The sequence below is a fragment of the Nestor notabilis genome, unplaced genomic scaffold (assembly GCF_000696875.1).
Source record: "Nestor notabilis isolate BGI_N333 unplaced genomic scaffold, ASM69687v1 scaffold211, whole genome shotgun sequence".
In the NCBI taxonomy this organism is placed as follows: Eukaryota; Metazoa; Chordata; class Aves; order Psittaciformes; family Psittacidae; genus Nestor; species Nestor notabilis.
Genome location: NW_009914892.1, coordinates 40,453 through 65,401, shown reverse-complemented (window position 1 = coordinate 65,401; position 24,949 = coordinate 40,453). Strand labels below are relative to the sequence as shown.

The window sequence follows — 24,949 nt, the reverse complement described above, 5'->3', positions numbered from 1 at the left end:
TGGCAAGAGCATTCAGCACAACTTTTGTTTAATACTAAAACAAAAGCTGAATTTGCTGAATTTGCCTCTGTGACATGGTTTGCAGATTTTATCTCAGTCTGGCAGTGTCAGTGCTACCTCCAAATTACTGTATAATTCTGGTAATATATGCTATTTGGAATGCAATTAGTTAGCAAAGAACCACAAGAAAGCTTGAAAATCTGGCCCATCTCAGCTGAGGTACATAATAAGCAATCAGTTCTGACATCTGGGCTTTATGTTATATCTGCTGTTCAGCTCTGAAGTGTAGCTTTGCAGAAGAGAAATACTGTGTAAGAAGGTCCCTTGGAGTACTTTAAGCAGTAATTTTGTCCAGGTCACCTCTTTCATTCCAATCTGGGAGACAATGTTTACATACAGGCAGTTGTTTGAGAAGTGAGATTTCATAATGTGGGGATACGGTAAGATGACACATTTGAAAATTATTTGGGGGAGGAGGGCAAACAAGAAGGAAGGTGAGCCCATTGGTATCTCAATAGGTAGCGCTTGTTCCCACAATCTTAAACCTCTTATTAAGAGACAGAATACACAGTGTTACATAGCTCTGCTATGTATCTTTATTTTCCGCTTCAGTGTACATGTAATTGTAATTTCAATTTACTATGGTAGCAGTCTTGCCGACTGCCTGGCAATAACTGAGAAGTCTTCTTGGAGAGTCTGACTAACGTGACATTCCCTTTGCAGGCTATACTTTGGCTCCTAGCAGCACAGTGGATAACTTTTCGGATTCTGGTCACAGCGAAATTTCTTCCAGATCTAGTATTGTCAGCAATTCCTCTTTTGACTCTATGCCAGTCTCTCTGCATGATGAGAGGAGACAGAGGCATTCTGTCAGCATTGTGGAGACAAATCTTGGTGTGGGAAGGATTGATAGAAGAATTATGATTGAACCAGATCAATACAGCTTAGGGTAGGAATTTAATTCGTGCTTACTTTATACTTTCGTATGTATGTGGCATGTATGTCTATATTTTTTCATGTACCTTTCCCTTTATCTCTCTCAAATACTTTTTTCATTTTATCCACTGCTCGTAAAAATTACTATTTCAATGCTGTGTTTTGTGATAATGCTCCTTTTTCTGAGAAGAAAAGGTTTCATCCTTCTGAGTACTCTACAGCAGTAAGAGTTTCTCTCAGTAGACGTTATCATTCGAGCATTTAGTAGTGCTGTAGATTATCCTCTTTTATGGCAGACTAGTATCTTAGCCTGTTTTCTAGATGGGAAATCAACTGAATTAGATGAGAAATTATTCATACAGTTATTCAGCGATCAAGCTAGTAATTTTCTGGTTTGATTCAAATAAAAGTGCATATTTATCTAACTCAAAAGTATTTTACCCCAAATATCTCTTCTAGTCAAGAATAATTGGAAGCTAAAATTTACATTAGGCTGCTGGATTTCTAGGTAATTTTCTAGGTAATTAACTTCTGTAATGGTGGAGAAGCTAGTGCTGTGAGTAGTTCTCTGAATCTCTAGCAGTGAGCCTTTGTCTAAAAATAACTGGAGGTCAGGCTCCTATTTAGTCTCCACTTACTTTTCTGAGCTGTTATTTGAATGCTTCAGTCTTCCAAATGATTTCAGAGTTTTAATCCTGCGAGTCTTGTGCATGGCAGGCCTGTTCTAAGACTGGTGTACTTCAGGTTTGGGAATCCCAGGCTATGCAGACTCTTTAATCAGATGTCATAAATATTTGGAAGAGCAGGCTTCCAGTCTGCATAGCAAGCTGCCCTGGAAGAACAAATCCCAGGAGCATGGATAGCTGCTGAACAAAAGCGACACTGCTGGTTTTCTCTAGTGATATGTAAAGTGATAGCGTCAGGCTTATTTACTCACTGTAACACTACAGAGAACATACTTGCTCTACAAAGTAGCGTGTGTTTCCAAATGAAGGTTAAAATAAGTTTTCATTTGCAAGGACTATTGAAAAGTTGGCTTTCAGAGTTTCCTTAGCAGAAAACAAATTCTGAAAAGCTGAAACCTAAACCTGAATATCAGCTACCTCCTTCTAAAACTCTCTAACTTCCAATCCTTTGCTTCGCATGGCTGCGAAATCAGTATGAACCTCTCTATCAGTCTGTTTCCCTTTGTACATGTCAATGTGTTAAAGGTTGCTGCAAAGTTAGGATTTTACCTTTTGAAATGACTCCTCTGAAGTCAGGTTATCTATCCAGTAATTGTTTTGTTGAGGACAAGCTTGAAAAGGAGGTGTTCTATTCTCAAAATTGAATTAGTCACTAATGCAAGTAATACTTATGAATTGCATCAAAACCTTCAGTCGTAGACTCATAGAATAGTTTGGTTAGAAGGGACCTTTTAAAGGTCATCTAGTCCAACCCATGTCCATCCCCGTCCCTGTCGTCCCTCTGCCCCTGCCCCGTATGTTTGCTTTTCTCTTGATTGTTGAATTCTTCGTGTGTTGTAAATGATCTCCAATTCCAATGCTGGATTTATTTATTTTTATCATTTTTTTTCCCCCTTGTCAATGTGCATCTAGCTCATATGCACCACTGTCAGAGACCAGAGGCCTGTATGCTGGAGCAACAGTGCTTTCCTCTCCTAGTACAGAAGAACTGTCACAGGATCAGGGGGACAGAGCTTCACTTGATGCAGCTGACAGTGGCCGTGGTAGTTGGACTTCTTGTTCGAGTGGTTCTCATGACAACATACAAACAATTCAGCACCAGAGAAGCTGGGAGACTCTGCCTTTTGGACATGTTCATTTCGATAGTTCAGGCGATGGGGCAGGACTGTGGGCCTCAGGCAGTCATATGGACCAGCTGATGTTCCCTGATCATGCCTCAAAGTATGGCAGGCAAAGCCAAGGTAGGGAGGGCCTTGATCAAGCACAGTCCAGAGCAAGCTGGGCATCCTCAACAGGATACTGGGGAGAGGACTCAGAAGGTGATACAGGTACCATAAAGCGGAGGGGTGGGAAGGATGTTTCCAGTGAAGCTGAAACCAGTAGCATAACATCTGTACCAGCAGAGGAGTCAAAGCCAGCTCCCATGCCCACTCATATAACAGTATCATCAAGTAGTACAAAGGGGCTTATTGGTAAGTTAAGTTTTGTTTGCCATGAAGTATTTTAATTAACTTGCTTATGGGTCTTTGTATTGTTCTAAAATTGCATTTGTTTTGTCTGATTTGATTTTTAATTTTCAAAGCAAAACTGAACATTTTTCAGTCTCTCTGATTTTCCCCTCTAACTGCATTTATTGCTAGGGAAAATATCACTTATTGTTAAGTCTCAGTGCCTTTGTGTTTCTAAAGAGCCTGCCATATATCAAAGAACTAGCTCAACTGCTGGACAGTATATTGAGAGGCTGATGTATTTAGATGTCTGTTCTGAAATGTGAATTTCTCTTCACAGTAGGACTCCACATTCTATATTTAGACATCTTAATAAATGTGGCCTCTTTTTTTTTAAGAAGTATTTTACTTTATACATCTGTATGACTTGCCTGATAATTGTGAATATCTTCTGAAAATGGGATCGCTTTGTGCTTAAATACCAACGGAAGTGTTTCTTTGGACTGCTAAATCTGAAGAGGTTCCTAAGAAGTTAGAGCTGGTTAATGATTTATAATCATTCAACAAAAGAAAGATCAGATAATATATAAATTAATATTTGAAGGTGTCTTTGGCAGAGCTTAACATTTTTCTCATACTGTTCCTTCTGCCCATCCCAGTCCTTGGGCCATCCAAGACCTCTGCGTTTTGGTCTCTTTCCTTCCTTTCATTGCCCTTCAGTTTGCTTTTCTTCAGGTTCATATGAAGAACTATTTAAATCCATTTTTCACTGACACAGCTGAAAAAGTCTGCCAGATTGAGGTCATGCTGAGACCACTGTGATAAACTGCTTTTCCATTTCCTGTCCCAGTATATTGCTTAGCAAAGGCCCATTGCCTCAGCGTGTGGGTACAGATCTGAATCCCTGAGCTATGAAGAGGAGGAAGCTGTTCAGTTTGGGATGTTAGGTTCAGATTCATGCCACTCACTAATTTTACTCTTTGATACCCTTGGTTTCCACTAGAATGTGGAACAAGCATGCTTCCAAACTTGCCTCTCAAGACAGTTCTTGCCACATTTTAGAGACTTGAAAGAATGGGAGACCTGAAAATTCAAACCACCCATTTCCATGCACTTCAGTCCTTTTAATTAATTATCCTGCAAATATAACTGCTTATCTCTGTCCAACATAAGCCACTCTTTCTACATGGTTCTTTTGCACTGAATAGATATTTATCTTCTGCAGCATTTCGGTAAAATTTTTCTACAGATTTTCTTCTGCATCAAAGTTACATTTCAGAAATGTTTGAATAAAATTTCTCAGAAATGTCTTCATGCTGCTTTGTTCCGTTAAAACAGTTTGTCCAAGAAAAATACTTATATTCGATTGGAAACTACTTGGCTTTGTTACAATACCAAGACTTCATTTTTAGTCTATAAAAACTTGCATCCAAGTAGCACCGGTCCATTTTAAGCTTGTACTTCCCTTTCTGTCAGTTCCATGCTGCCTAATGCAGGGTGATGTTGTCATCACCACTTGTGCAAGAATATACAGTGTATGACAAGCTGTGCAGAGTAAATTGTCTATGTCAGTGTTTTTTCATGCTGTGTTTGCCTTTGTATTGTGAGTTAAGTGGTCATGTGGTGAAGGGCTAGGCCCATAAGAAGTGTTCAAGCTGACTTCTTTAACCAAACATAACTCCAACATAGTCACACCTATCTGCTGTTCGTCCCTGCAGATGCTAAACTTTCTTAATCACTGTTTCCTCCCTTGAAATTCTCTGCAAGGTTAGAACTTTTAAGTATGCCCAGAGTTAAGCCTTGTTCAGGTAAAGTTACACCTCAATGTGATCCACAAACTAGGTGGTGGTCTTTCCATCTCTTACATAAAATCATATTTAATCATTGTTCTTAAAGGCATACTTTCAAGTTTCAATTTTGGAGATAATACAACTGTAAGAGCAGCAGGCAGTAGTGCATACAGAAAGTAGGAAGATGAAGCCTACTTCTCTTCCTTACCTTTTGGAACTGTAGCTTATGTCTCATTAAGTAGTAAGAGCTGTAGGAAGAAATGATGTATCCGATGCATTTCCCCCCTGCAAAATGCTAAAAACAAAAGAGATATTAGGTATAAAGCCCAGCTTCAGGATTAAGATAGTCATGTGTTTGGGAAGATGTCAGTATTCCTGATGTTTGTCACTTAGGGGGACTCCTGAGTCTTCCTCATTACTTCTATCAGTGTATGTTTTACTCTCTGTGATTCATAGAACAGCTTCAGTTGCTAACTTTGAGCAAATTCCCTGTGTAATTTGGTGAATTTTACTAGACTAATGCTTCACTCCTGAAAGAATAGCTGTACCCTGTGTATGTTTTTTATTCGATACTTTGTTGCATGGTTTATTTTTCAAGAACTTATTGTCTATTGTATATTAGTCAAATTTTGTGATTCAGATTTTCTCTTCCTGGGGTGTTGAGTTAGTTGATGTTTATTTAACTTTCACTGATTATTTTCCTTTGAGCAGTTTTCCTCTTTCTATCTCTCATAATAATCTGTTGTTCTTCCTGCAGCACGAAAAGAGGGTCGATATCGGGAACCACCTCCAACTCCTCCTGGATATGTAGGAATACCTATTGCAGAGTTTGCAGAAGGTGGCTCCCATCCAACCAGAAAGCCTCCAGATTACAACATAGCACTTCAGAGGTCTAGAATGGTGGCACGGACATGTGAGACTCCAGGGACATCAACTCCGCAGCAGCAGTCACATGGCCATTCAACTAGCAGGCCTGTGAGCAAACCTCAGTGGCATAAACCAAATGAGTCAGATCCACGTCTTGCTCACTATCCATCTCAAGGGTTTTCTGCAGAGGAAGATGGTAAATTTCTAATTGTTAGATTTTGACTGACCTGCATGCAAAATCGGTCAGTGCTTTCACAGACACAAAGCAAATTACAAAAGTGTGTTCAGCCATTGAAATTCTTGCCATAATTTGAGCTCTCTTTCATCTTCCAAAACTTGCTATTAACTTTTTGGAAGGGGAGGAATTCAGTTAATTCTTAATATAATTTAAAATTTGGAATGTAGGTCCACCTGAATTTTGGTCAAGCAAGCAGTTGACTTGGGTAACTTCTCCGGAGGTGCCTATGTTTGCCAGGTACAGCCCTGCCTGCCCTGAAAGTTTCCAGCATACCTAGTGTTTGACACTATCCATGTATTTAATGGTCAAAAATTATTCTGATCTGTAGAATACTTATCCGTCTGCCCCACAGAGCATTGTTGGTCAGGCTTATTTGGATAGTAACTCACATTCTACCTGAAACGCTTATGCTGTGGACACTGGCTATTCTGTACCAACTGCTTCATATAATGAGCCCACTACTCTTCTGCTGCCTCGCTTGCCCAAGTTTGTCTGCTTCTTTATGCTTTAGCTCAGCTATAATGATAGAAAGACCATGTAGACATAGTCTTTTTGTTCTTCTACAGAGTGCAAGCATAGCTAGTTTGCATCTTTAGGGGTAGGTGCTCAAAATTTAGGCAGTCAGTGCCCAAATTACACACTTGAATGCTTTGTTTTGATAATGATAAAGGCTAACATTCCCCTTCTCTCCTTAATGCTTAATTACTAAGGTTTTATGTGCAGGATGAACTCTGCAGTTGAACATAATGGAAAAAAATTGAAGTCTAACTTAATCAAATTGCCTCAAACTTTGAAAATTACCATGTCAGAGAAATTTAATTGTTTCTACCAATGATGACTAAAGCTCCACTCAGATTTTATATAATCTTAATTTAAATAATTCACAGATACATATTCAGGGAAAAATGTAAGATGGCTTTTTGAAGCTATTGGATATCTAGGCATAGCTGTTATGTTCCTCAGGCTGAGGAACTGCATCTAGCTCAGTTATAGCAATTGTCTTATTTCCTTTGAGAACAAAATTGTGAAGGAATACTTCTCATGAGACCTGAAATGTATAGGTATTTAGATTGGTTTAAACGATATACCTAATACAACTAAATGGAAAACACATGAGCACCGTTCAGGTTTTTTCATTCAGTAGCAGTCTTGTTCTATATGAACTAAATTCTATTTTCCCCTATCCTATTGTGTTTGCAGAAGATGAACAAGTTTCTGCTGTCTAAGACTTGGGCTTTTCTGGATCCAGAGTGAGCCACCTTAAAGGAGAGCACAAGAAGACGTCCCTAGAATAGGAGCCTTGGAACTATAGTTAAAAGGATGGTGGACCTATTTGCCTCCTTCCCTGCCTTAAAGCAGCATGGGGCTTCTTCCTCTGCCCCTCCCCCTTCTGTCCCCTCTCCCCTTGCATGTGAAATACTGTGAAGAAATCGCCCTGGCACTTTTCAAACTGTGTTGCTTGAAATGCACAGTGCAGCAGTCTCCAAGCTACCACTGTCGCTGTCTGCCACATCACACAGTATCATTCCAAATTCCAAGATCATCACATCAGGATGATTAACTCTGGCTGCACTTCCCAATGCCTGGAAGGGTTTCTTTTTTAAATCTTCCTTTTAGATTTTAATTACAATCCTAGCACTTAGTCTCGTTGGGATAATGAGATAAGCTAGTTGTCAAATTACATTTGGCCTTTAACCTACAAAGAGAGAGATGCATTGAAATCCTTCAAGGAGGCAGTGCTTATTTGCTTGTTTACAATGCCTTTGTTACGGTTTTGTATGTTGCGTTTCGGAGATCAGCTACTGCATCTGCATAGTGATTACAGTATTATTTCATACCTGTAAGTAGGGTTGCCAGCCTGAGCTCCTGGAAAAGATGTTGCTGTCACGTGGCTAAGCAGGGCAAGAGGAGAAGGCAGAGGTTATGGGATGCAGCCTTTCCTTGGCCGTCTCGCTTTGCTCTTAGTGTGCCCCACCCTGGAATCTTCAAAAGTTTGGACATGTTAGCGGGAATGCCATCCTTAGCCAGGTCTAAATGCAGAAACAGGTTCTTGCAACTGGCTGCTGATGGATGGTCTCATACCTGTGCCTTGCGGAATACAGGATGGCAGACTTAAAAAGAAAGTGTCCCATTCTAATGAGACAGACGGCAACCCCACCTTTAAGTTATATATTATTTTTATTTTAATTTTTTTTAACTATATAGTAGTTATATTAAAAGAAAAATTAACTGGATAACATTGCAGTGAAGGAAGTTGGGATGTCACAGCTCATGTCAGCTGTTAACACTGATCTAATAACCTCCATCTATTGACTTTGGCATTAGGGGATAAATGAGCCTTTAAGTAATGAAAAATAACATGGTTAGGTTTGCCAGCCTTTGCAATGCAGAAATAGTCACAACTGTTAATGGCTTCATGGAACACTGCATGTGTAGAGAAGGCCAATGTGTAGCAACCACCTGCTCACAGCTGCTATTAACCCTATAATGACTGAAATGACCCTCCCCTCTATTTTTGTGTTGTTTTTGCACAGACTCCGGAGAAGTGAAGGCTGCCAATCCGAGTAGTACTCAAATGTGAGGAACTGCTGGTCTTGGATATTTTTTTTTTTTTTCCATTGAACTCAGCTGATCATATTGATCAGTAGATAAACGTAAATAGCTTCAACTTTTAAAGATCAAATTGCAGTGTTTTTTCACTGTATCAAACAAACGTCAGTGCTTTATTTAATTCTCTCTCCTGTAATCATAGCTTTTGTCTATTTGCTTATATATCACGTTGTCAATTATGCATTTGTAATTTTACATGTAATATGCATTATTTGCCAGTTTTATTCTCAAGGCTATGGACCTCATGTGCATATAGAAAGACAAAATTCTAGCTCTATCACAAGTTGCACAAATGTTATATAAGCATTAAGTAATTGTAGACCATAGGACTGCTAATCTCAGTTCGCTCTGTGATGTCAAGTGCAGAATGTACAATTAACTGGTGATTTCCTCATACTTTTGATACTACTTGTACCTGTATGTCTTTTAGAAAGACATTGGTGGAGTCTGTATCCCTTTTGTATTTTTAATACAATAATTGTACATATTGGTTATATTTTTGTTGAAAATGGTAGAAATGTACTATGTTTATGCTTCTACATCCAGTTTGTATGAAGCTGGAAAATAAATAAATATAACATTAATGAAGTCCATATTGATTCTTATGCATTTTACATGTTCCACATACTTGAACAAATTTATGAAAAAATTTTACTTCTCTGTGTATTAATATTAAAGGGAAATTGCCAAGTGATGTGGGCAAACCACTGGTGTGGAGTTTTTTTTTATATACATTTGTGCTGCTGATAACTTCTGGAAAGTTTGGTGTGTGTACTGCTGAATGAGAATGACTGATGTTATGTGTCCCCACCAGGAACATTTGAGGTGTAAAGAGAGGACTATAGGTATGGTCTGAGGTGTATATTGGACATAAACAATATTAAAGGAGAGAGTGTGGTGATTTTATGTTCTGAATGGTGTGAAAGTAAGAAATAGATGTTTTAACGTTTGGAAATGATCCATTTGATCTTTTTACCAAAGAAGGTATTTCAAGCAATGCAGATCACTCAGTAGCATCCCCAGTAGTAAAAGCTGATGTTAATTCAATGACAAATCTGTATACACTTTTTTTTTTTTTTTTTTTTTTTTATTTCCCCAGAGGTTAGAGTCATTTCCAGTAGTATGCAGAAGACTGGGTTAAAATGTCACTCCTAAAGCTGTTATCAGCTGTATCCCATTTAGCTTTAAAATGCTTGACAGGTGTTGTTTCCAAATCTAAAATTAGTTCATTGCAAAGAGAAGCAGTAAAATGCTCTGTCTAGATTTAAGTCTTCCTAACATAATCCTAGAAACATTCCACACTGAATACAATCAGAAGAAAGTTAAAAATCATTGAAAATACAGATTCTCCTTTTATCACTGGAATCTCTAGGAAGGTAAGGAAATAAGTTATGGAGATGCAGATATGTATGGTGTGTGTGTGGGTGGAACTACTCTGTGAATCTGTGGCTTGTACTTGTTGGGTATGTTAAAACAAGCTAGAGAGCCACCGTTGGTCATCACTAGAATTAAAGTATATTTTTACTTATCTTACCTGCAAGTTTGTCCTTTGGTAATACTAAAGGTAATTCCTCTTAGCGAGTTGTGAGGTATGTGAATTGTTTGCGCATTTGTCAATATTTTTCAGTATACTTGGTACAGTACTGAATTCCCTATCCTGTTCATGCTTCTCTTCTGGACACATTATATAGACATCTGCAACACTCATGATCCAATACACGTAGCTCATTGTGGATTGGAAGATAACACCACACAGCAACCAATTCAGTTGAAATAAAGGCCTTGCTATGGTGTGTCTTCTTGTGAAACAGATTTGATAGTTGTTGTAGCATATGTAATACATTTGTGCTTACTGTGTGGCTGCAGCAAGATGCAGACAAGGAAACTACCAGTTGCTGGAATTTGGTGTTGCATTTACCAAAATCACATGGAACACTGAAATCTAAGAAAGTTTCTTTTTTTTTGTCTGAAGAAACATCATTCAATTATCTGTACTCTTTTATGAAGTATTTTTTAAATAAAACTTGATGAGGCAAAGGCTGCTTCTTTATTGCAGTATATTACACACTGGAGTCAACATAAAAGTCAGAAAAGCTGAGGCACTGAAGATACTGCTATAATGGTTCAACCTTGGTCATCTGGAGAAGCATGTGTGTTTTACATCTGTATATCTAAGATTAAAATATTTGGTTCCCCTAAAGTGAGGGACAGTGTTGCTATTTCAAAACAAAACAAATAACCCTGAAAGCACTCTATTTGCTTCAAGACGCTTGTGTGTGCTGTAGTGATCATTATTAATTAGTAAATTTAGTCCAACTTGATCATCAAGAACTCCAGCAGCAGTCTCTCTCCAAACTGGTACTACTTCTAGCAGGACAGTTTAAGCGCAGTTTTTTCCCACCTCCCATGCAGGTATGTAGTTTCTTTTACTTGATATCATCTCTACCTTCGTTTTATTCCTTTGTGTGTTTAGTCCAGGATCTGTAAACAATTTTCTGAGACTTGTTCTCAAGGTTTTATTAGGTCAGGCTGGCGGATTGTTTGTTCCCTCTCTTTTCTCATACATTTGTTACTCTTCAGTCACCTGCTATAGCTTCTCACATGGTAGCTTCACCAGATCTTGTTACTCAATCTGTGATAGGCAATACTCATTCTTTCAAAACTTCTGGGCAGGATACTATGACCATTTTTTTAGTCTCTATATTTAATGGCATTTTCCATATTGAAGAAGAATGTTCCAATTTGTTAGGTAACTACAGATGGATTGTTCCTGAGCTCTGTTCTTTCCTGGCCGTATAGTGGCCCTGATGACTCATTTTGGTTTTGAGGTATTTATTCAGTTGAAGAATCTTTTGCTTTTTGTGTCAATGAAAAAGCCTAATTCAGCTTGACTTCTGTCAATTTTGATTTTCATCTCCATCCTTGAAAACACTAGTGTGTTAATCTTTGTCTACTTCGCTGATTTTTGTTTGGGTTAGGGGATGGGGATTAGGTTTTTCTGGTTAGTCTAAAAATTTGTTTTGTTCTTTTGTTATCCTTGTGCTATATGTTTCTTTCCCTTGTCGATAACACACATTCTGGACAGCTTTTATATCTTGTGTAGCTTATGAAATAAGTGAATCTTTCACTCTATGTAACGTTAGCTGAGACCTTGGCTGAAGAATTTTATTCAAGTCTTTTGTGTTGTGAGAAAGTCTCTGCCTTCTAGAAAAGGTTAGAGGAGAATAAGAAAGCTTAAAGGTCTGTGAAATGCAACTTCCAAAGAAAACGAGTCCTGTTTCCTGTGACTCCCTGAACTGAGGAGCTTGGCTGCCTCAGGGCTCTGTCTTCGTAATGCCTTTGAATCTGTATGCCATGAGTGGAGGTATTAGCACAGTGCATCTGTTCAAAATGAACAGACCTGAAAACTGATGGAGGTCCCTCTGTGATTAAGGCTCAACATAAAAGTTTCTAAAGAATTCTGGTTTATTTTTTTTTTTAATGTTCAAATGATAATTTTGGCAAAATCACAAAACTGAAACTGCATGCTGTGTGTGTCTCAGCCCACGGGGAGTTCATTTGGCAAATCAGTCACTGGTGAAAAACTCATAGCAAAGACTTTGCTGAAATTCATGTTAATAAAGCTTACATATTTATTGCTCTTGAACATGATTCAAGAAATAATTCATGTTTTAAGTAAGTGCTTTGTTGACTAAGAAGGGGTGTACTTAGCTGCTGCTTTTCCCAGCACATATAGGCTTTTCCTCCTTCTCATGCCTCGGTTGTTGTTCAGATGCACAATTCTCCCTCCCTGTTAACCTCTTCCTGTTGCTTATATTAGCTGGTTTCTCACACAGCTTCTCTTAGCTCCTTTGTAGAACACAGTACCACTCATTTCCTTCCTCCTAAAGTGTGTTTTGTATGTAGTCTTCAGAAACAATGCAAGGAGGCAGCATTTCAGTGCTCAAAAAGCTTGAAAGGAGTGTACCCAGGGAGGGCAAATTCAGACTTCAGTTCTTTGTCTGCATATACATAGCCCTTTTCTCAATTGTTTCCTGAAAGCTGGTTTGTTCAGGTTTCTGTGTAGAGCCCTCTCCATATCTGTAGCATACCGCTTACTTTGGTGTAATTGCAATAGTTATGATCTGATGAATACAGAGCTTTTTTTTAGTTTGCTGAAATCTGTCAGACGCAAATGGAGTGTGATTAGGTTCAGCGCAGGGAGTTGGGGAGGACAGGAAGCAAGGGACTTGCCATGGGTGGTGGCTCTGTCTAGACTTCTGGAATCCAAACAGTTATCTTACAAGGTAGGGGCACCTGTTGTGTAATTAAAAGAGCCTAGTTTATCTGACTTTACAATCACATTTCTTCTGCTTTTTATCACATTTGACCAACATGCGTTCTGTGTAAAAACATGCTCCTTTCCAAAATAATGTCATTAATGAAATGTACGGGACTGAACTACCTCCACTTTCTGTATTACAACATTTGGTTGGTTGGGATGTCTCCATTTTGGCACTTGCTGTTCAAGCAGCTGGCTTTCCAGAGTGGTGAGCATAGGCACTCTTTTTTGATGTAGTTTTGTGTTTGACCTTTTCTATGCCTTTCATGAGAACTGGCATGACACAGGTTGGGGTTTTTTTACTTGCCGAACTACTGTTTTGAATTTCATCTTTCAGATTTAGGGTCACTGAGGTTTTTGAATTTGTATGCTTGAACTGAAATCAGGAGTACATAGTGGTTTTGTACTACCTGCAGTGTTAGCCTTTTGTCCTTCCTAAGTTGTAAACTTGTCCTTGCTTGTGGTGGTGTCCTGATGATTGTGTCCTCATAATTTTAATAGCTTTGGCTGAAATTTCACTTTCTTCTTCCACATATTGCTAAAGATGTATTGCAGCTGAATGCATTTGCTGCCTGCTGATGGTCTGGTATGAGTCCCTCTTTGCGTCTGGTGCTAGTTCAAGCATCCCAGTCTCTTTTTCTTGTTTTGAAGCACACTAGTGCTATATGCATGAGACACACTTGACAGTTTCGATGAGCTTTTCTTGGGCAGACTTTCATTTGCAGAAGTTGGTGTCTTTGGCCAACGAGCAGGACATTTTGTCTTGAGGATGCATCTCAGCATGCAGACAGATGTCTATGAGTGCAAATGCTGATTTTTCTGTATCCTGAGAAGTCCTAGCTTGAACTGTTAGAATCCTTAGTTCTTCAAGCAATTCACAGGTGCCTGATGAACTTACGGTATCTCATGGCAGCCTGTACTGTAATGTCTTGTTTGCTGATTATTTTCTTAAAAACAGTCTTCCTCGCTATGTAATGATACTGGGTGTCCTATCAAGATGTTCCTAAGGGAATAATTTTTGTGGTTGGGAAACCAAGTAGCATATTTACAACTGTTTCTGTTACCAGGGCATGCTTAGTCCTGACTTTCAGTCTTTGCCAAATGGAGAAGTGCGTAACTATCTAGTATGTGGTTGGCATTCTCAGCACTTCAAACCCTGAATAAAAATGCTTATTTCTAATCAGTGGAAAACCAATAATGCTATGGTTTTAACAAGATCTCTATAAGCAGAAGTTTTATTCCTTTCTATTAGTTAATCTTCCTTTGATTGCCCCCCTTCTGCTCCCTGATATTGCAGCTGTATAAGATGTAGACCTGTATCATATTTTGTAGTAGTGAGCTATCCCAATGGCTACATGATTTACTACATACTTTTTTCCACAGCAGAAAGTCCCAGTTTAGTTCGTTCTGGAGCAATCTGAGCTCTGTAGCTGAGAAGGTCCTGCCCTCAATACCTATAGGCATTTATGAACTTTTCCTATTTGCATGGGCCACTACAAAACAGCATTGTGGCTGTAGAATGAGCTCTGCAGATTTCTGCTGCTCTGAAATTGTACATAAAGGAAAGGCACACATAAATATAAGGGGAAGAATGCAAATTGCGGAAAGCGGTCATGTCCCCCTTTCATCCAAATGAGCTGTAGTTCAAGTTCCTGTGGCATGATGGGCTGAAGGCTCTCCTGTGGGCTGGCCCACTTTCAGAGCCTGGTTGAATCCCTGCCTGCCTTGTGTCCTTGTGGAGACAAGGGCATAAAGCTGACTGAGCTGAGTGGTCAACGGTGTCCTTTGGATTATTCACCTACAATTATCAAATAAATTGCTGTTGCTGCTGTTTGGGAGTTTGGGGTTTGTAGGTTAATGGTTTATACATTATTTTACTGCTTTCCTCCTCCCTTCAGCTGTGTATTCTGCAGTCTTTGTAAATTTAGCCTATACCACTATTTGTTTCACGTATCAGCTTTCACTGCATTTTAACAGCAGAATCTGCCCTTCATTCCAGTCTCTCTCCACTTTTACCTTTGCTTACTGCATCAAATTTGGATGCTTAATTTAGTCTGGAGACCCTTTGAGAAAGGCAGTATGCATTTATAAAACAATAGCAGTGGGTAACTCTTGTTTCCTAACAATTTTTTTCCTTGTCAAAGCTTGCTCTGCATTACCAAGGTTAAAAAGAAAAAAACCCCTCACTTCTCTGCAGATTTCTTAAATTATAGATGCACACTCAAACGGTTTTAAGAACACTGCTTGCTCGGTGAAGGTCACCTTCTTTCACCTGAAATACTATTTTATAAATGAAACGTGCTGGGATTTTAGAAACATGGAATTGGCCAGATGTACCAAATCAATACCTTTCATAAATCTGCTAAAAAGATGTACTTACAGAATGCCGCATGTTGATGACATAACATTTATCTGTGTTACAATGAATTGTGTTCTTCCAAGACGAGAGTTCAGTTAAATTTATTAACATCTTCATCCAGAAATTAAAATAGTGATGGAATGACTAAGACTGGTATTGTTAAAATCGTCTGGAGAATGTGAACAAATGTAACTCTTACTTCAATCTTTGCTTTTTACTTGTCACAAACAATGACTTCAGTGCTTCCAATTTTTCATTACAAAATGCCATGTTTCATTCCAAGGGGAAAAGTGTACAAGGAAGGTAATTAGTCCAAACCACAGAATGGTCATCACACTGATCTGACCTTCCCTCAGTAATACTTCTAGTTACACACATTCTGGCCAAACCACAAGCATGCAAAGCATGGGTAATACACACAGAAAAGTCTTGAATGCACTTAGTTTTGCAAGATGGGGTAGTGGCAGTTCTTTCACTGGCCATTAGTGCTAGAAACATCCATCAGCTGAGATTAGTTCTCTTTAGTTTACAGATCTCATTTCTTGTCATGAATCAGTGATAAAAGTACTCCAAACAATGAACAAAGTACAATTCAGAGAATAGGGTGTAAAAAAATACTGTAAGAAAACTACTATTTAAGAACATATCATGAGAATTAATACCTGAAGAAAACAGTTGTGAAATATTATGCTTTAAAATCAAATTATGCGTATTCATAAAGCTAACTTATGTTTATATTTTGATAGACTGATTCTGCCTGCTGATCATTGCTTTGAGCTCTTTTTGGGTCTCCCTTTCATCTAAGTAATCCATCTATGCCTACAACACGTTTACAGGTGAGTAGAGTGTGGGGATAAGCAAGACTCAAGGCAAGTTCAGTATGTTTGGCATGTCTGTTGCCTCCTTTGTAATCTACACCAGAGGTGTTGCCAAGCTCAGAAAGACCATTATTGAAACTTGGAGGGACAAATTCCATGACTGGAATGAGGCTACTAATGACTACAAGCTATTCAGAAGGGACAAGTGAGGAAGGAGGGGTGGAGGAGTTGCCCTCTACATCAAGAAATGGATCGAATGTTAAGAGCCATCTCTGAAGAATAGCCATGAGCAGGTTGAATGCTTACGGATAAGAAGTAGAGACCCAGGCAACAAAGACAACCTTGTGGTAGATGTCTACTAAAGGCTGCCTGATCAAGGGGAGCCTGTTGACAAAGCCTCCTTAGTCCTGGCATCATGTTCACGGGTTTTTGTCCTGTGGGGAGACCTAAACCACCTTGACATCTGCTGGAAAAGTAGCATGACAAACTGTAGGCTATCTAGAAGTCTTGTAGAATGCACCAAGGATAAATTCTTAAGGCAGGTAATAGACAGCCCTATCAGAAGGGATGAAATACTGGACCTGATGGTCACCAATGCAAATGAGCTAATTGGTGATGTCAAGATTGGAGGTTGCTTGGTCTGCAGTGATCATGCACTGGTAGAGTTTGCAGTCCTAAGGGATATGGATCAGGCAAAGCGTAAAGTTCAGGACCCTGAATTTCAGGAAAGCAAACTTCCCTTCCAGCTGTTCAAGAAATTAGTCAATAGGACCCTGGGAAACTACCTTCAGGGTCAAGGGAGCAGAACAGAGCTGGCAGATCTTTAAGGATGCTTTCCATAGAGCACAAGAGCTCTGAATCTGTACATGCAAGAAATCAGTAAAGGAAGTCAAGAAGTCAGCATGGCTGATGAGAGACCTTCTGGTCAAACTAAAGGGCAAGGAGATGCACAGGGAGTGGAAGCAGGGACAGGTATCTTAGGAATATCATAGGGAAGCTGCCCGGTTTTGTGGAAATGGGGTCTGAAAGGCCAAGGTATGGATGGAGCTGAAATTGGAAAGGGATACAAAGACTAATAACAAGGGCTTCTGTAGGTCTGTCAGCCAGAAAAGGGTGGTCAAAGAAAGCATATCCTTATGAGCAAGACTGGGATTGAGCACACACTCAGTAAGTTTGCAGACACAAAGTTGAACGGTATGGTTGACATGCCTGAGGGAAGGGATGCCATCCAGAGGGATGTGCATAAGTTCGAGAAGTGAGCCCATGTGAACCCCACGAGGTTCAACAAGGCCGAGCGCAAGGTCCTTGCACCTGGGTCGGGGCTATGCCCATATCAATGAAGGCTGATGGGTGATAGGATTGAGAGTAGCCCTGCACAGAAGGACTTGGGGGTGGATGAAAAGCTGGACATGAGCTGGCAATGTGCACTTGCAGCCAAGAAGGCCAACCCTGTTCTGGGCTGCATCAAAAGAAACATTGCCAGCAGATCGAGGCACCTTGCTTATGTGGGCCTAGCTATTCTGCGGAGAGGTCCGAGACTCCAAAGCTAACCTGAGAAATACTAATCTTAGTGAACGATGTATGAGGCAAGGCTGAGGGATGAGTCTCTGGGTGTGCTAGAGACCTCCTGTGCTGACTGTGCGGTACTGCGCTTCTGGGCATGCCTGAAAAGCTTACTTTAGTTTCTCTATTTTTGGAAGTGTTTCATATGTCTGCCTAAGAATCCTGAGATGATTTCTTAGCTTTTTTACCGTTTTTTTCCTAAAGGTGCTGCTGCAAAATTCTTCGGTATTAAATTGATATTTTCGTAAAGAAAATTGAATCTTCTCCTAAGGTAGGAACAAGGCTAGAAGACCATCTGGAGCTTTGAAAATGCCAGGCTATCCGCACACAGTAACCACTTGTATATTGAAGAGGTACCGTTTACTATAGTGTAAATTTCAGAGATGCTAGAATTGCAGGGGATTTTTAGGTATCTTTTTTTCTTTGTTCCTGTTGAGTTGTTCTTTTTTTTTTTTTAAAGTAAGTAGTGATCATGAGCCACCCCTGAGTTATTGGCAACTGTTCGTATGTCCAAGGAGTTTGGAATGCGATGCTCTAAACTGTGTATTCCTACTTAAGCTGTTATAAATAATGAATCCAACATTAGCATCTTTATTATTCTATGTGGAGCAGTTTGCATTCAAGCCCAAGTTTTGGAAGCATATGTATCCTGTTTACATTTGGAGATTGCTACTCTGAAGATAGAGCCTGTGACCTGAGAAATTGCTCTTTACGAGGATTTATAGGAACGTGTGTCTGTGTGTCCAAACTTAATTGCAAACAAACCGCACTCCTATCACAGGAAAGCATAGCCACTAGCTTATGAGTCATCTCTAGAAATGAGGTCTCTTTTCTAGAACAGAATACTGGTCTCTAAACATATTTCAGCTACATTGACTTTCCATTATGAATTCATTAGTGTGCCACTGCGGGCCATATGCAGTTCAACCTTTTTGGTCATGGTACAGAAGAACGTCAAGTGCAGTTGCTGCACTTGCTTCACTGTCAAAAGACATCCTAAAAATGGGACAGATCAGAAGAACACTAATTATACGTTTGGGGGATGCTGTCACATTTCAAAGAGACAGAAGCTGTATGTGAGTACAACGTTGCATAGAAAATTCTGGTTATTCAAGACTGTAGAGTTGTGTCATAAACACATTATTAGGATTATAAAAATTTATGGATTTTCTTCAGTCTAACTAAATGCTTGGGGGAGCAGTTGCCTTCTGCAAAACATGCTGTTAAGAAGCCTGTTTCAAGCTGCTTTATTATAGTATAAGAACTGGGAAGCAAAAATCCGAGCTTTTTGGAAAAAACATGCATCAAATGCTGTGAGCCTTGTTTAGAAAAACAAATCATACAAGCTGACAGCAGGTGAACTTGATCTATCGGCAACAAGTGTGTCCCTGAATTCTTGGCAGTTTCTTGGCGGTCAGCAGGCCATCTTGGATGAGGGCTGATATGCAGAATTTTGGCAAACAGGCCAATGTTCCCACTAGTTTTACTCACAAGCTGGTGTTCCGCTTGACTACTTGGACATTGCCTTTAGAAATAAAAATTCAATTTGCAAATACTTTTCAGTAGTAGGAGACACAGAGGAACAGTGACCTGTTAAGTATTGCCAATAGCAAGACAAAAAACACTTTGCTCTGGAAGGTACCAACAGCTATGGCTAAACAGGCAACTTCAAAATCTGTCAAAAAACTAAAATAGCTCTGAAGATCTCAAAATCAAGTGTAAATGCTGCTCAGCAGAATGGCTTTGGGAAAGCTTAGAGATGAAATAAATTCAGTTCAGGGATTTAAACAAAAACTTTCCTTGTCAAATAGTTTAAACTGTTTGCATTTATGCTCATTGCTGAACATAGATCTGCCTCTAAGCTACTTGACATTTGGAATGGCTTTCTGCGGCTCTGCTCGCCAACTCCTTGTGCATGATGTTTAGCTTTGACTGCGTACATGTTCTTGCCTGCTAAAAGTATGCAGCATTTGCAAGGCATAGCTTGTCTAAGTTTTCATGGAATCACAGAAAGGCTGAGGTTGGAAGGGACCTCTGGAGGTCATCTAGTCCAACCTCCTGCTTAGGCAGGGCCACCTACAGTCAGTTGCGCAGGGCTGTGTCCAGATAGCTTTTGAATATCTACAAGAAGGGCAACCTCTGCCAGCGCTCAGTCACGCTCACAGTAAAAAAAGCATTTCCCTGTGTTCTCCTGTGTTCCTGTGTGTGCCCATTGCCTCTGGTCCTGTCACAGGGCAACACTGGAAAGAGCCTGGCTCTGTCATCATTACACCTTCCCTTCAGGCATGTACACATGAACGAGATCCACCCCACCCTGAGCCTTCTCTTCTCCAGCTTGAATCATAGAATCATAAAAACTAGCCAAGCTCTCTTATACCTTCCTCACATGAAAGATGCTCCATTCCCTTCACTAGACTTTCTCCATTATGCCCATGCCTTTTCTTGTACTGGGAAGCCCAGAACTGGTGTGGCCTCACCAGTGCTGAGTAGAGGGGAAAACACTCTTAACACATCCCAGGAATCCGCTATCCTTCTCTACTGCAAGTACACACCGCTGGCTCATGGTCTACTTGGTGTCTACCAGGCTCTTTTCTGCATAGCTGCTTCCCACCTGGGTAGCTCCTAGCATATATTGGTGCATGTGGCTGTTCCTCCCCAGCTGCAGGACTTCCCACTTACCCTTACTGAACTTCACAAGGTTCCTATCAGCCCATTTCTCCAGCCTGTCAAGGTCCCTCTGAATGGCAGCATTACTCACTGGTGTATCAATTACTCCTCCCAGTTCTGTGCCATCAGCAAACTTTCTGAGGGTACGCTCCTATTCACTTTACAGGATTAGCTGCTCCATCCCTTTACCAGGGACTGGGGTGAGGCTGACTAACCAATAGTTACCTGGATCTTCCTTCTTGAAGGCAGGAGGGACGTTAGCTTTCCTTCAGTCTTCCAGCATTTCTCCCAATTGCCATGATCAATCAGAGATTGTCCATAGTGGCCTCATGATGACATCTGCCTGCTTCCTCAGCACTTGTGGGTGCATGCCACCAGGGTTCATGGACTTAAATAAGTCCAGTTTGCCTAAGTATTCCCTGACCTGATTCTCTTCTATGAAAGGTACATCTCCCTTGCTCCAGATTTTCCCCCTTGATTTCTGGGACCTGTGAGTTCCTGATGGATGGACTTACTAGTAAGGTGAAGAAGACATTTGGTACCTCAGCCTGTCCCATGTCACCAGGGCCCCGCTTCATTCAGCAGTGGGCCCACATTTTTCCATATTTGCATGTGTAATCAAGCTCCTAAAAATGTTCCTAGGCAGTATTTCAGAGAATTTACCTTTGAAATAATTTATTAACATAAGGGCCCTGCTACAAGCATTGTGTACAAGCAAAACTCTCTCTTCTGTCACTGTATTAACATAAGGGCCTTATTACAAGTGAAATCATCTCTTCTGTTTCACAATCTGTTACATTATAATCATGCTCTACACGCTGTTATTGCTGTTGGGGATAAATCCAGCTGGTACTTATTATCTCAACAGTTTCATTGTATAATAGGAAACTTCATGTACTTGTATCAGTTGACTATAACCTACTTTAAGAATAGAAAAATATAGTTTATTTTCCAGTGAGATAGCTATTCATAAAAATGTTCTGAGAAGATGAGGTGTTTTTCTTCATCGGTCTATCTATTTTTAAGTCTAGATTTTTCTCCTCATTTGTATTCCTAGAATTTACTCAGGAATTTTATTATCATGCATTTTCTCTGAATTGTGAACTGTTAATTGTTTGGGCATATATCCAAGGAATAGATTTGTGGAATAACGTCAGCCAAATTTCAAGTGTCTTCAGCACACATTGTATGTCTCATCATGTGCACAGCTTGTGATGTATACATGGAAGCTGAAAATGTATGCAGCTGCAAAACTGTCACATCTAGGTTTAAAAAAAATGCTGTAGTTCTATTTCAACGTAACGCGTATTTGTGGATTCATTCACAAGCCTGAGAAAGCTTCTGTCTTCAAACAATATCCTTCCTATAGTGATCATCTTAATATTGGATAGTGTAATAATGCATCTTCAACCCTTAAATATGAGGTATTAAATAATGGAAGAGAAATTGGTCTATTTTGAGAAGGACTTCACAGATGACAAGTTTCACATATCCAAAATAGGGCTTAAAGCAGTGCACCCTTTCTGCAGTTATTAGACATGTTAAATAGAAAACATCTGAGTTTCTTTTTCATTAGCAAAATTATCTTTCTCTGCTTCCTTCTGTCTGCATTCCCCTCTCTACCCCCCGTAGGCAGCTTCACAGTGTTACTTAAGCCGATTCAAGCATCATCTGCTTTTGAAATGGGCAGCCCCCTCTGGCAAGCTGTTCCTACTTTGTGTTAGCACAGAGTTTGATATGCCAGATACAGAAACTGATATGGCTGGAAACAAGTTCAGGGGAAAAAAAAGTAGTTGGATCAGTTTCCCAGAGTGAGTAGTGACACAGAAGAAGAAAAAGCAACATGTGGCCAAGAAGGGGAGCAGTGCAGAACAGAATGGTCCCATTTTGGCAACTGCAGCCTTCACTCATTCTGTAATTCCTTATCATCTCAGCTTCTGTTTCCTTTGCACGGTGTTGGCTGATTCCTTATGCATGGAAATGTGCAGCACTTCACTGGTCCTGCCACCTTGTGCAGTATTTTGCCCTGTACCCAGGCCCAGGTCTTCAAGTCCAAGGTGAGGAACTGTGTTTTCTTTGCTGGACCTAAGGACATTCAGATGAAGGATTGTTGCAGTTACACTAGAGAGAAGTAGGTGATGACTAGATTTAGTATTTTATAGAAGTGCTATGGTGGGAACAGGCTACTTTTCTAACACTTAACATTGTGGTTGGCTGAACTAGGAAGGATGAAGAATTTAACACTTCTGAGCTGGGTTTGTGTACAGTTGAAATTTATTCTTCTTCAGCAGACCCTCTGAATTTTCAAAAGGTGAAGTTACAATGGTTTTTTTTTTTTCTCTCTGTGTGTGTACCCATGTATTGTACGTACAAATGCATATATGAGTTCCAAGCTTGATCTTAACCAGCATGTCTCCTCTAATGTTCCAAATAATTCAGCCCTAAGATACTTAGATTTGTTATCTTTATATAACACATATACTTTTAAGCAGAATGGGGCTTTTTTTACTGCAACACAAATGAACCTCAACACAACCAAACCACAACACACAAGCTCACTTTTAAGACCAGTTAATATAGTGTTAACAATTCTTCTTGGCATATGAAGCTTAATAATGTTTGTAGGATAAACAGAACTAGAATTCAAGTCTGAAAATAATTGTATGTGGAAACAGTTCTGGCCCATTGTTTTCTATTGTTTTTGACTATCCCAAGAGGGGGAGGGCAGCTTTCTGCTCTCAGAATTTGAAGCATAATGACATGTTATAGGAATATGATGACGACTTAGAAAGCTGCTTTATTTTTGTTTCAGTTTCTCTAAGGCTTTAGTAATTCTCTTTCTCTATCTGTTCTGTTAAAAGCCGCTTTGTCTTGAGCGCGCTGGTGGTTAACAGGCTCCCCAGAGTGGTGACTTGCAGGAACTGCAGATCAGCTGGTAGAAACAAGTGCAGAGAGTGCTACAATCCAAATATAGTTTAAGGATGTGTATTCAAGGAGTGTGTGCTTTATAGATTACTACTTATGCAATCTAAACTTCACGTCCAGATAGCACGGAGCATATGGTAGAATGGCTAGTAGCATCTCTAGCTCCTTTTGCACTTAGTTTTGGGTTGAGGACTATGTTTTCTAATGGGGCAATAATATTACGGGATCACAGACTCACATCCTGCACAGATGTGGTATCAATGCATTATTGCAGTTTCACTAAAAAATAATGATATCACTAATTAGCTAATAGCTAAATAGTTAACCATGGAGATTAGGTTATTCAATATTAACATTATTTTTTACTGACTGAGTAATTCCCTGTGTCTGGTCTCCATTCAGACAGTTGAATCAAGCCCCTGTTTTCTATCATGTAAACTTAGACAACTAACTTATAGATAACTATGTAAGCTTAGATGACAGCTTAGAACTATGCCATAGCTTAGACAACTAACTTACGTTCAGGATCTCTGTCTGTAAGAGCTCTTACTCTGGGAGTTCAGTTTAGTTGTGTATGCATCAGTATCTATTGGAGGTGCTGTAGGCTGTCCTACCTGGCCTCCAAAATGGCATAGATCTAAGATAGGTGTCTGGCACTGCAGTGAGCATGTGTAGACTATCCTTGGACACCAGGTAGGGGCAACTACACAGAGTTCTAAAAATTTTTCCATCCAAAATAACTACCTCAAATACCAGCTGTTTTGTGGCGTGAACGTCTTTCTTTCTTTTTCTGGTCTTTTCTGAAATTCTTCCTTCCAGCCAAGAAACCTTTCCTGACTGATATTTTGTCATGTCTGTTCCAAAATTCTAAATCAAATGTTGATTTTAGAATACTGAAATACCAAATGCTACATTGGCTGAGCTCTGTTGCTATGATATTACAACACTACAACTTCCATTGTTTCCACAGGCTTTACCGTATAATGTGTCCAAGGTGACCTAGAAACCTTTGATAACTGAGCTAAATAACTGATCTGAACAGCCCAGGTCTTGCTGCATTGGAAAGAATGATTGACTGCAGGGAAATAGTGTTTCTGCAGACAGAGACTGAGTTGAGTGCACATGCAGGCTATTAATATAGAGATACATTTTCCTGAATTATGCAAGCATAACATTCCATAGAAAAATGTATTTACAGTGAAAAATGGCATAAGTATCCTTATGCTGTCATGAATCGTCATTGACTGGCAGTGATTTAACTTAGATTTCCCTTTTGAAAAAGGATCTCTCGAGTGAAACTGCTAAATGCTTATTATCTAGTATTTATCGCATGGCAGCATCCAAGACACCCAATTCAGAAAGGACTCCTTTGTAGCTTGTGTTGTTATAAAAATATATGCATAAAAAGACAATGCCTGACTGAAGGAATTTAATATTAAGTTCTGGATTTAAACAAATGTTAGTGGGCAGAAGCATAAATGCATCTGAGTAGGAGGAAGTTCAGCATTCAAGTGCCAAGCTGATGTTAGTGTGTTAGTGCATATCGGGGCATGCTTTTTAAGTCCATCTGCTGACTGTCCCCACCCACAATTCTTTGGTTCACATCCTGGAGCAGCATTTCACCAGTTAGTGAAATGGATTATTTGGGGGTGAAACACTGGCAGCAATGCTCCGAGAGTCGCCTAATGTTCATCAGCCACAGATGGGTGTTTTGTTCATGG

At 39.7% G+C, this 24,949-nt stretch overlaps 1 protein-coding gene across 1 annotated transcript in view; it reads left to right on the top strand.

Annotated features, from left to right (window-relative positions):
• Positions 1-9,275, top strand: part of RAPGEF2 (Rap guanine nucleotide exchange factor (GEF) 2) — a 69,239-nt gene extending 59,964 nt beyond the window's left edge. The window contains exons 21-24 of the mRNA XM_010023850.1: positions 724-949; positions 2,535-3,094; positions 5,618-5,923; positions 7,166-9,275. Coding sequence (XP_010022152.1) covers positions 724-949; positions 2,535-3,094; positions 5,618-5,923; positions 7,166-7,191 — 1,118 coding nt within the window. The 3' untranslated portion in view covers positions 7,192-9,275. The remainder of the gene's footprint in view (positions 1-723; positions 950-2,534; positions 3,095-5,617; positions 5,924-7,165) is intronic.
• Positions 9,276-24,949: the final 15,674 nt, after the last annotated feature.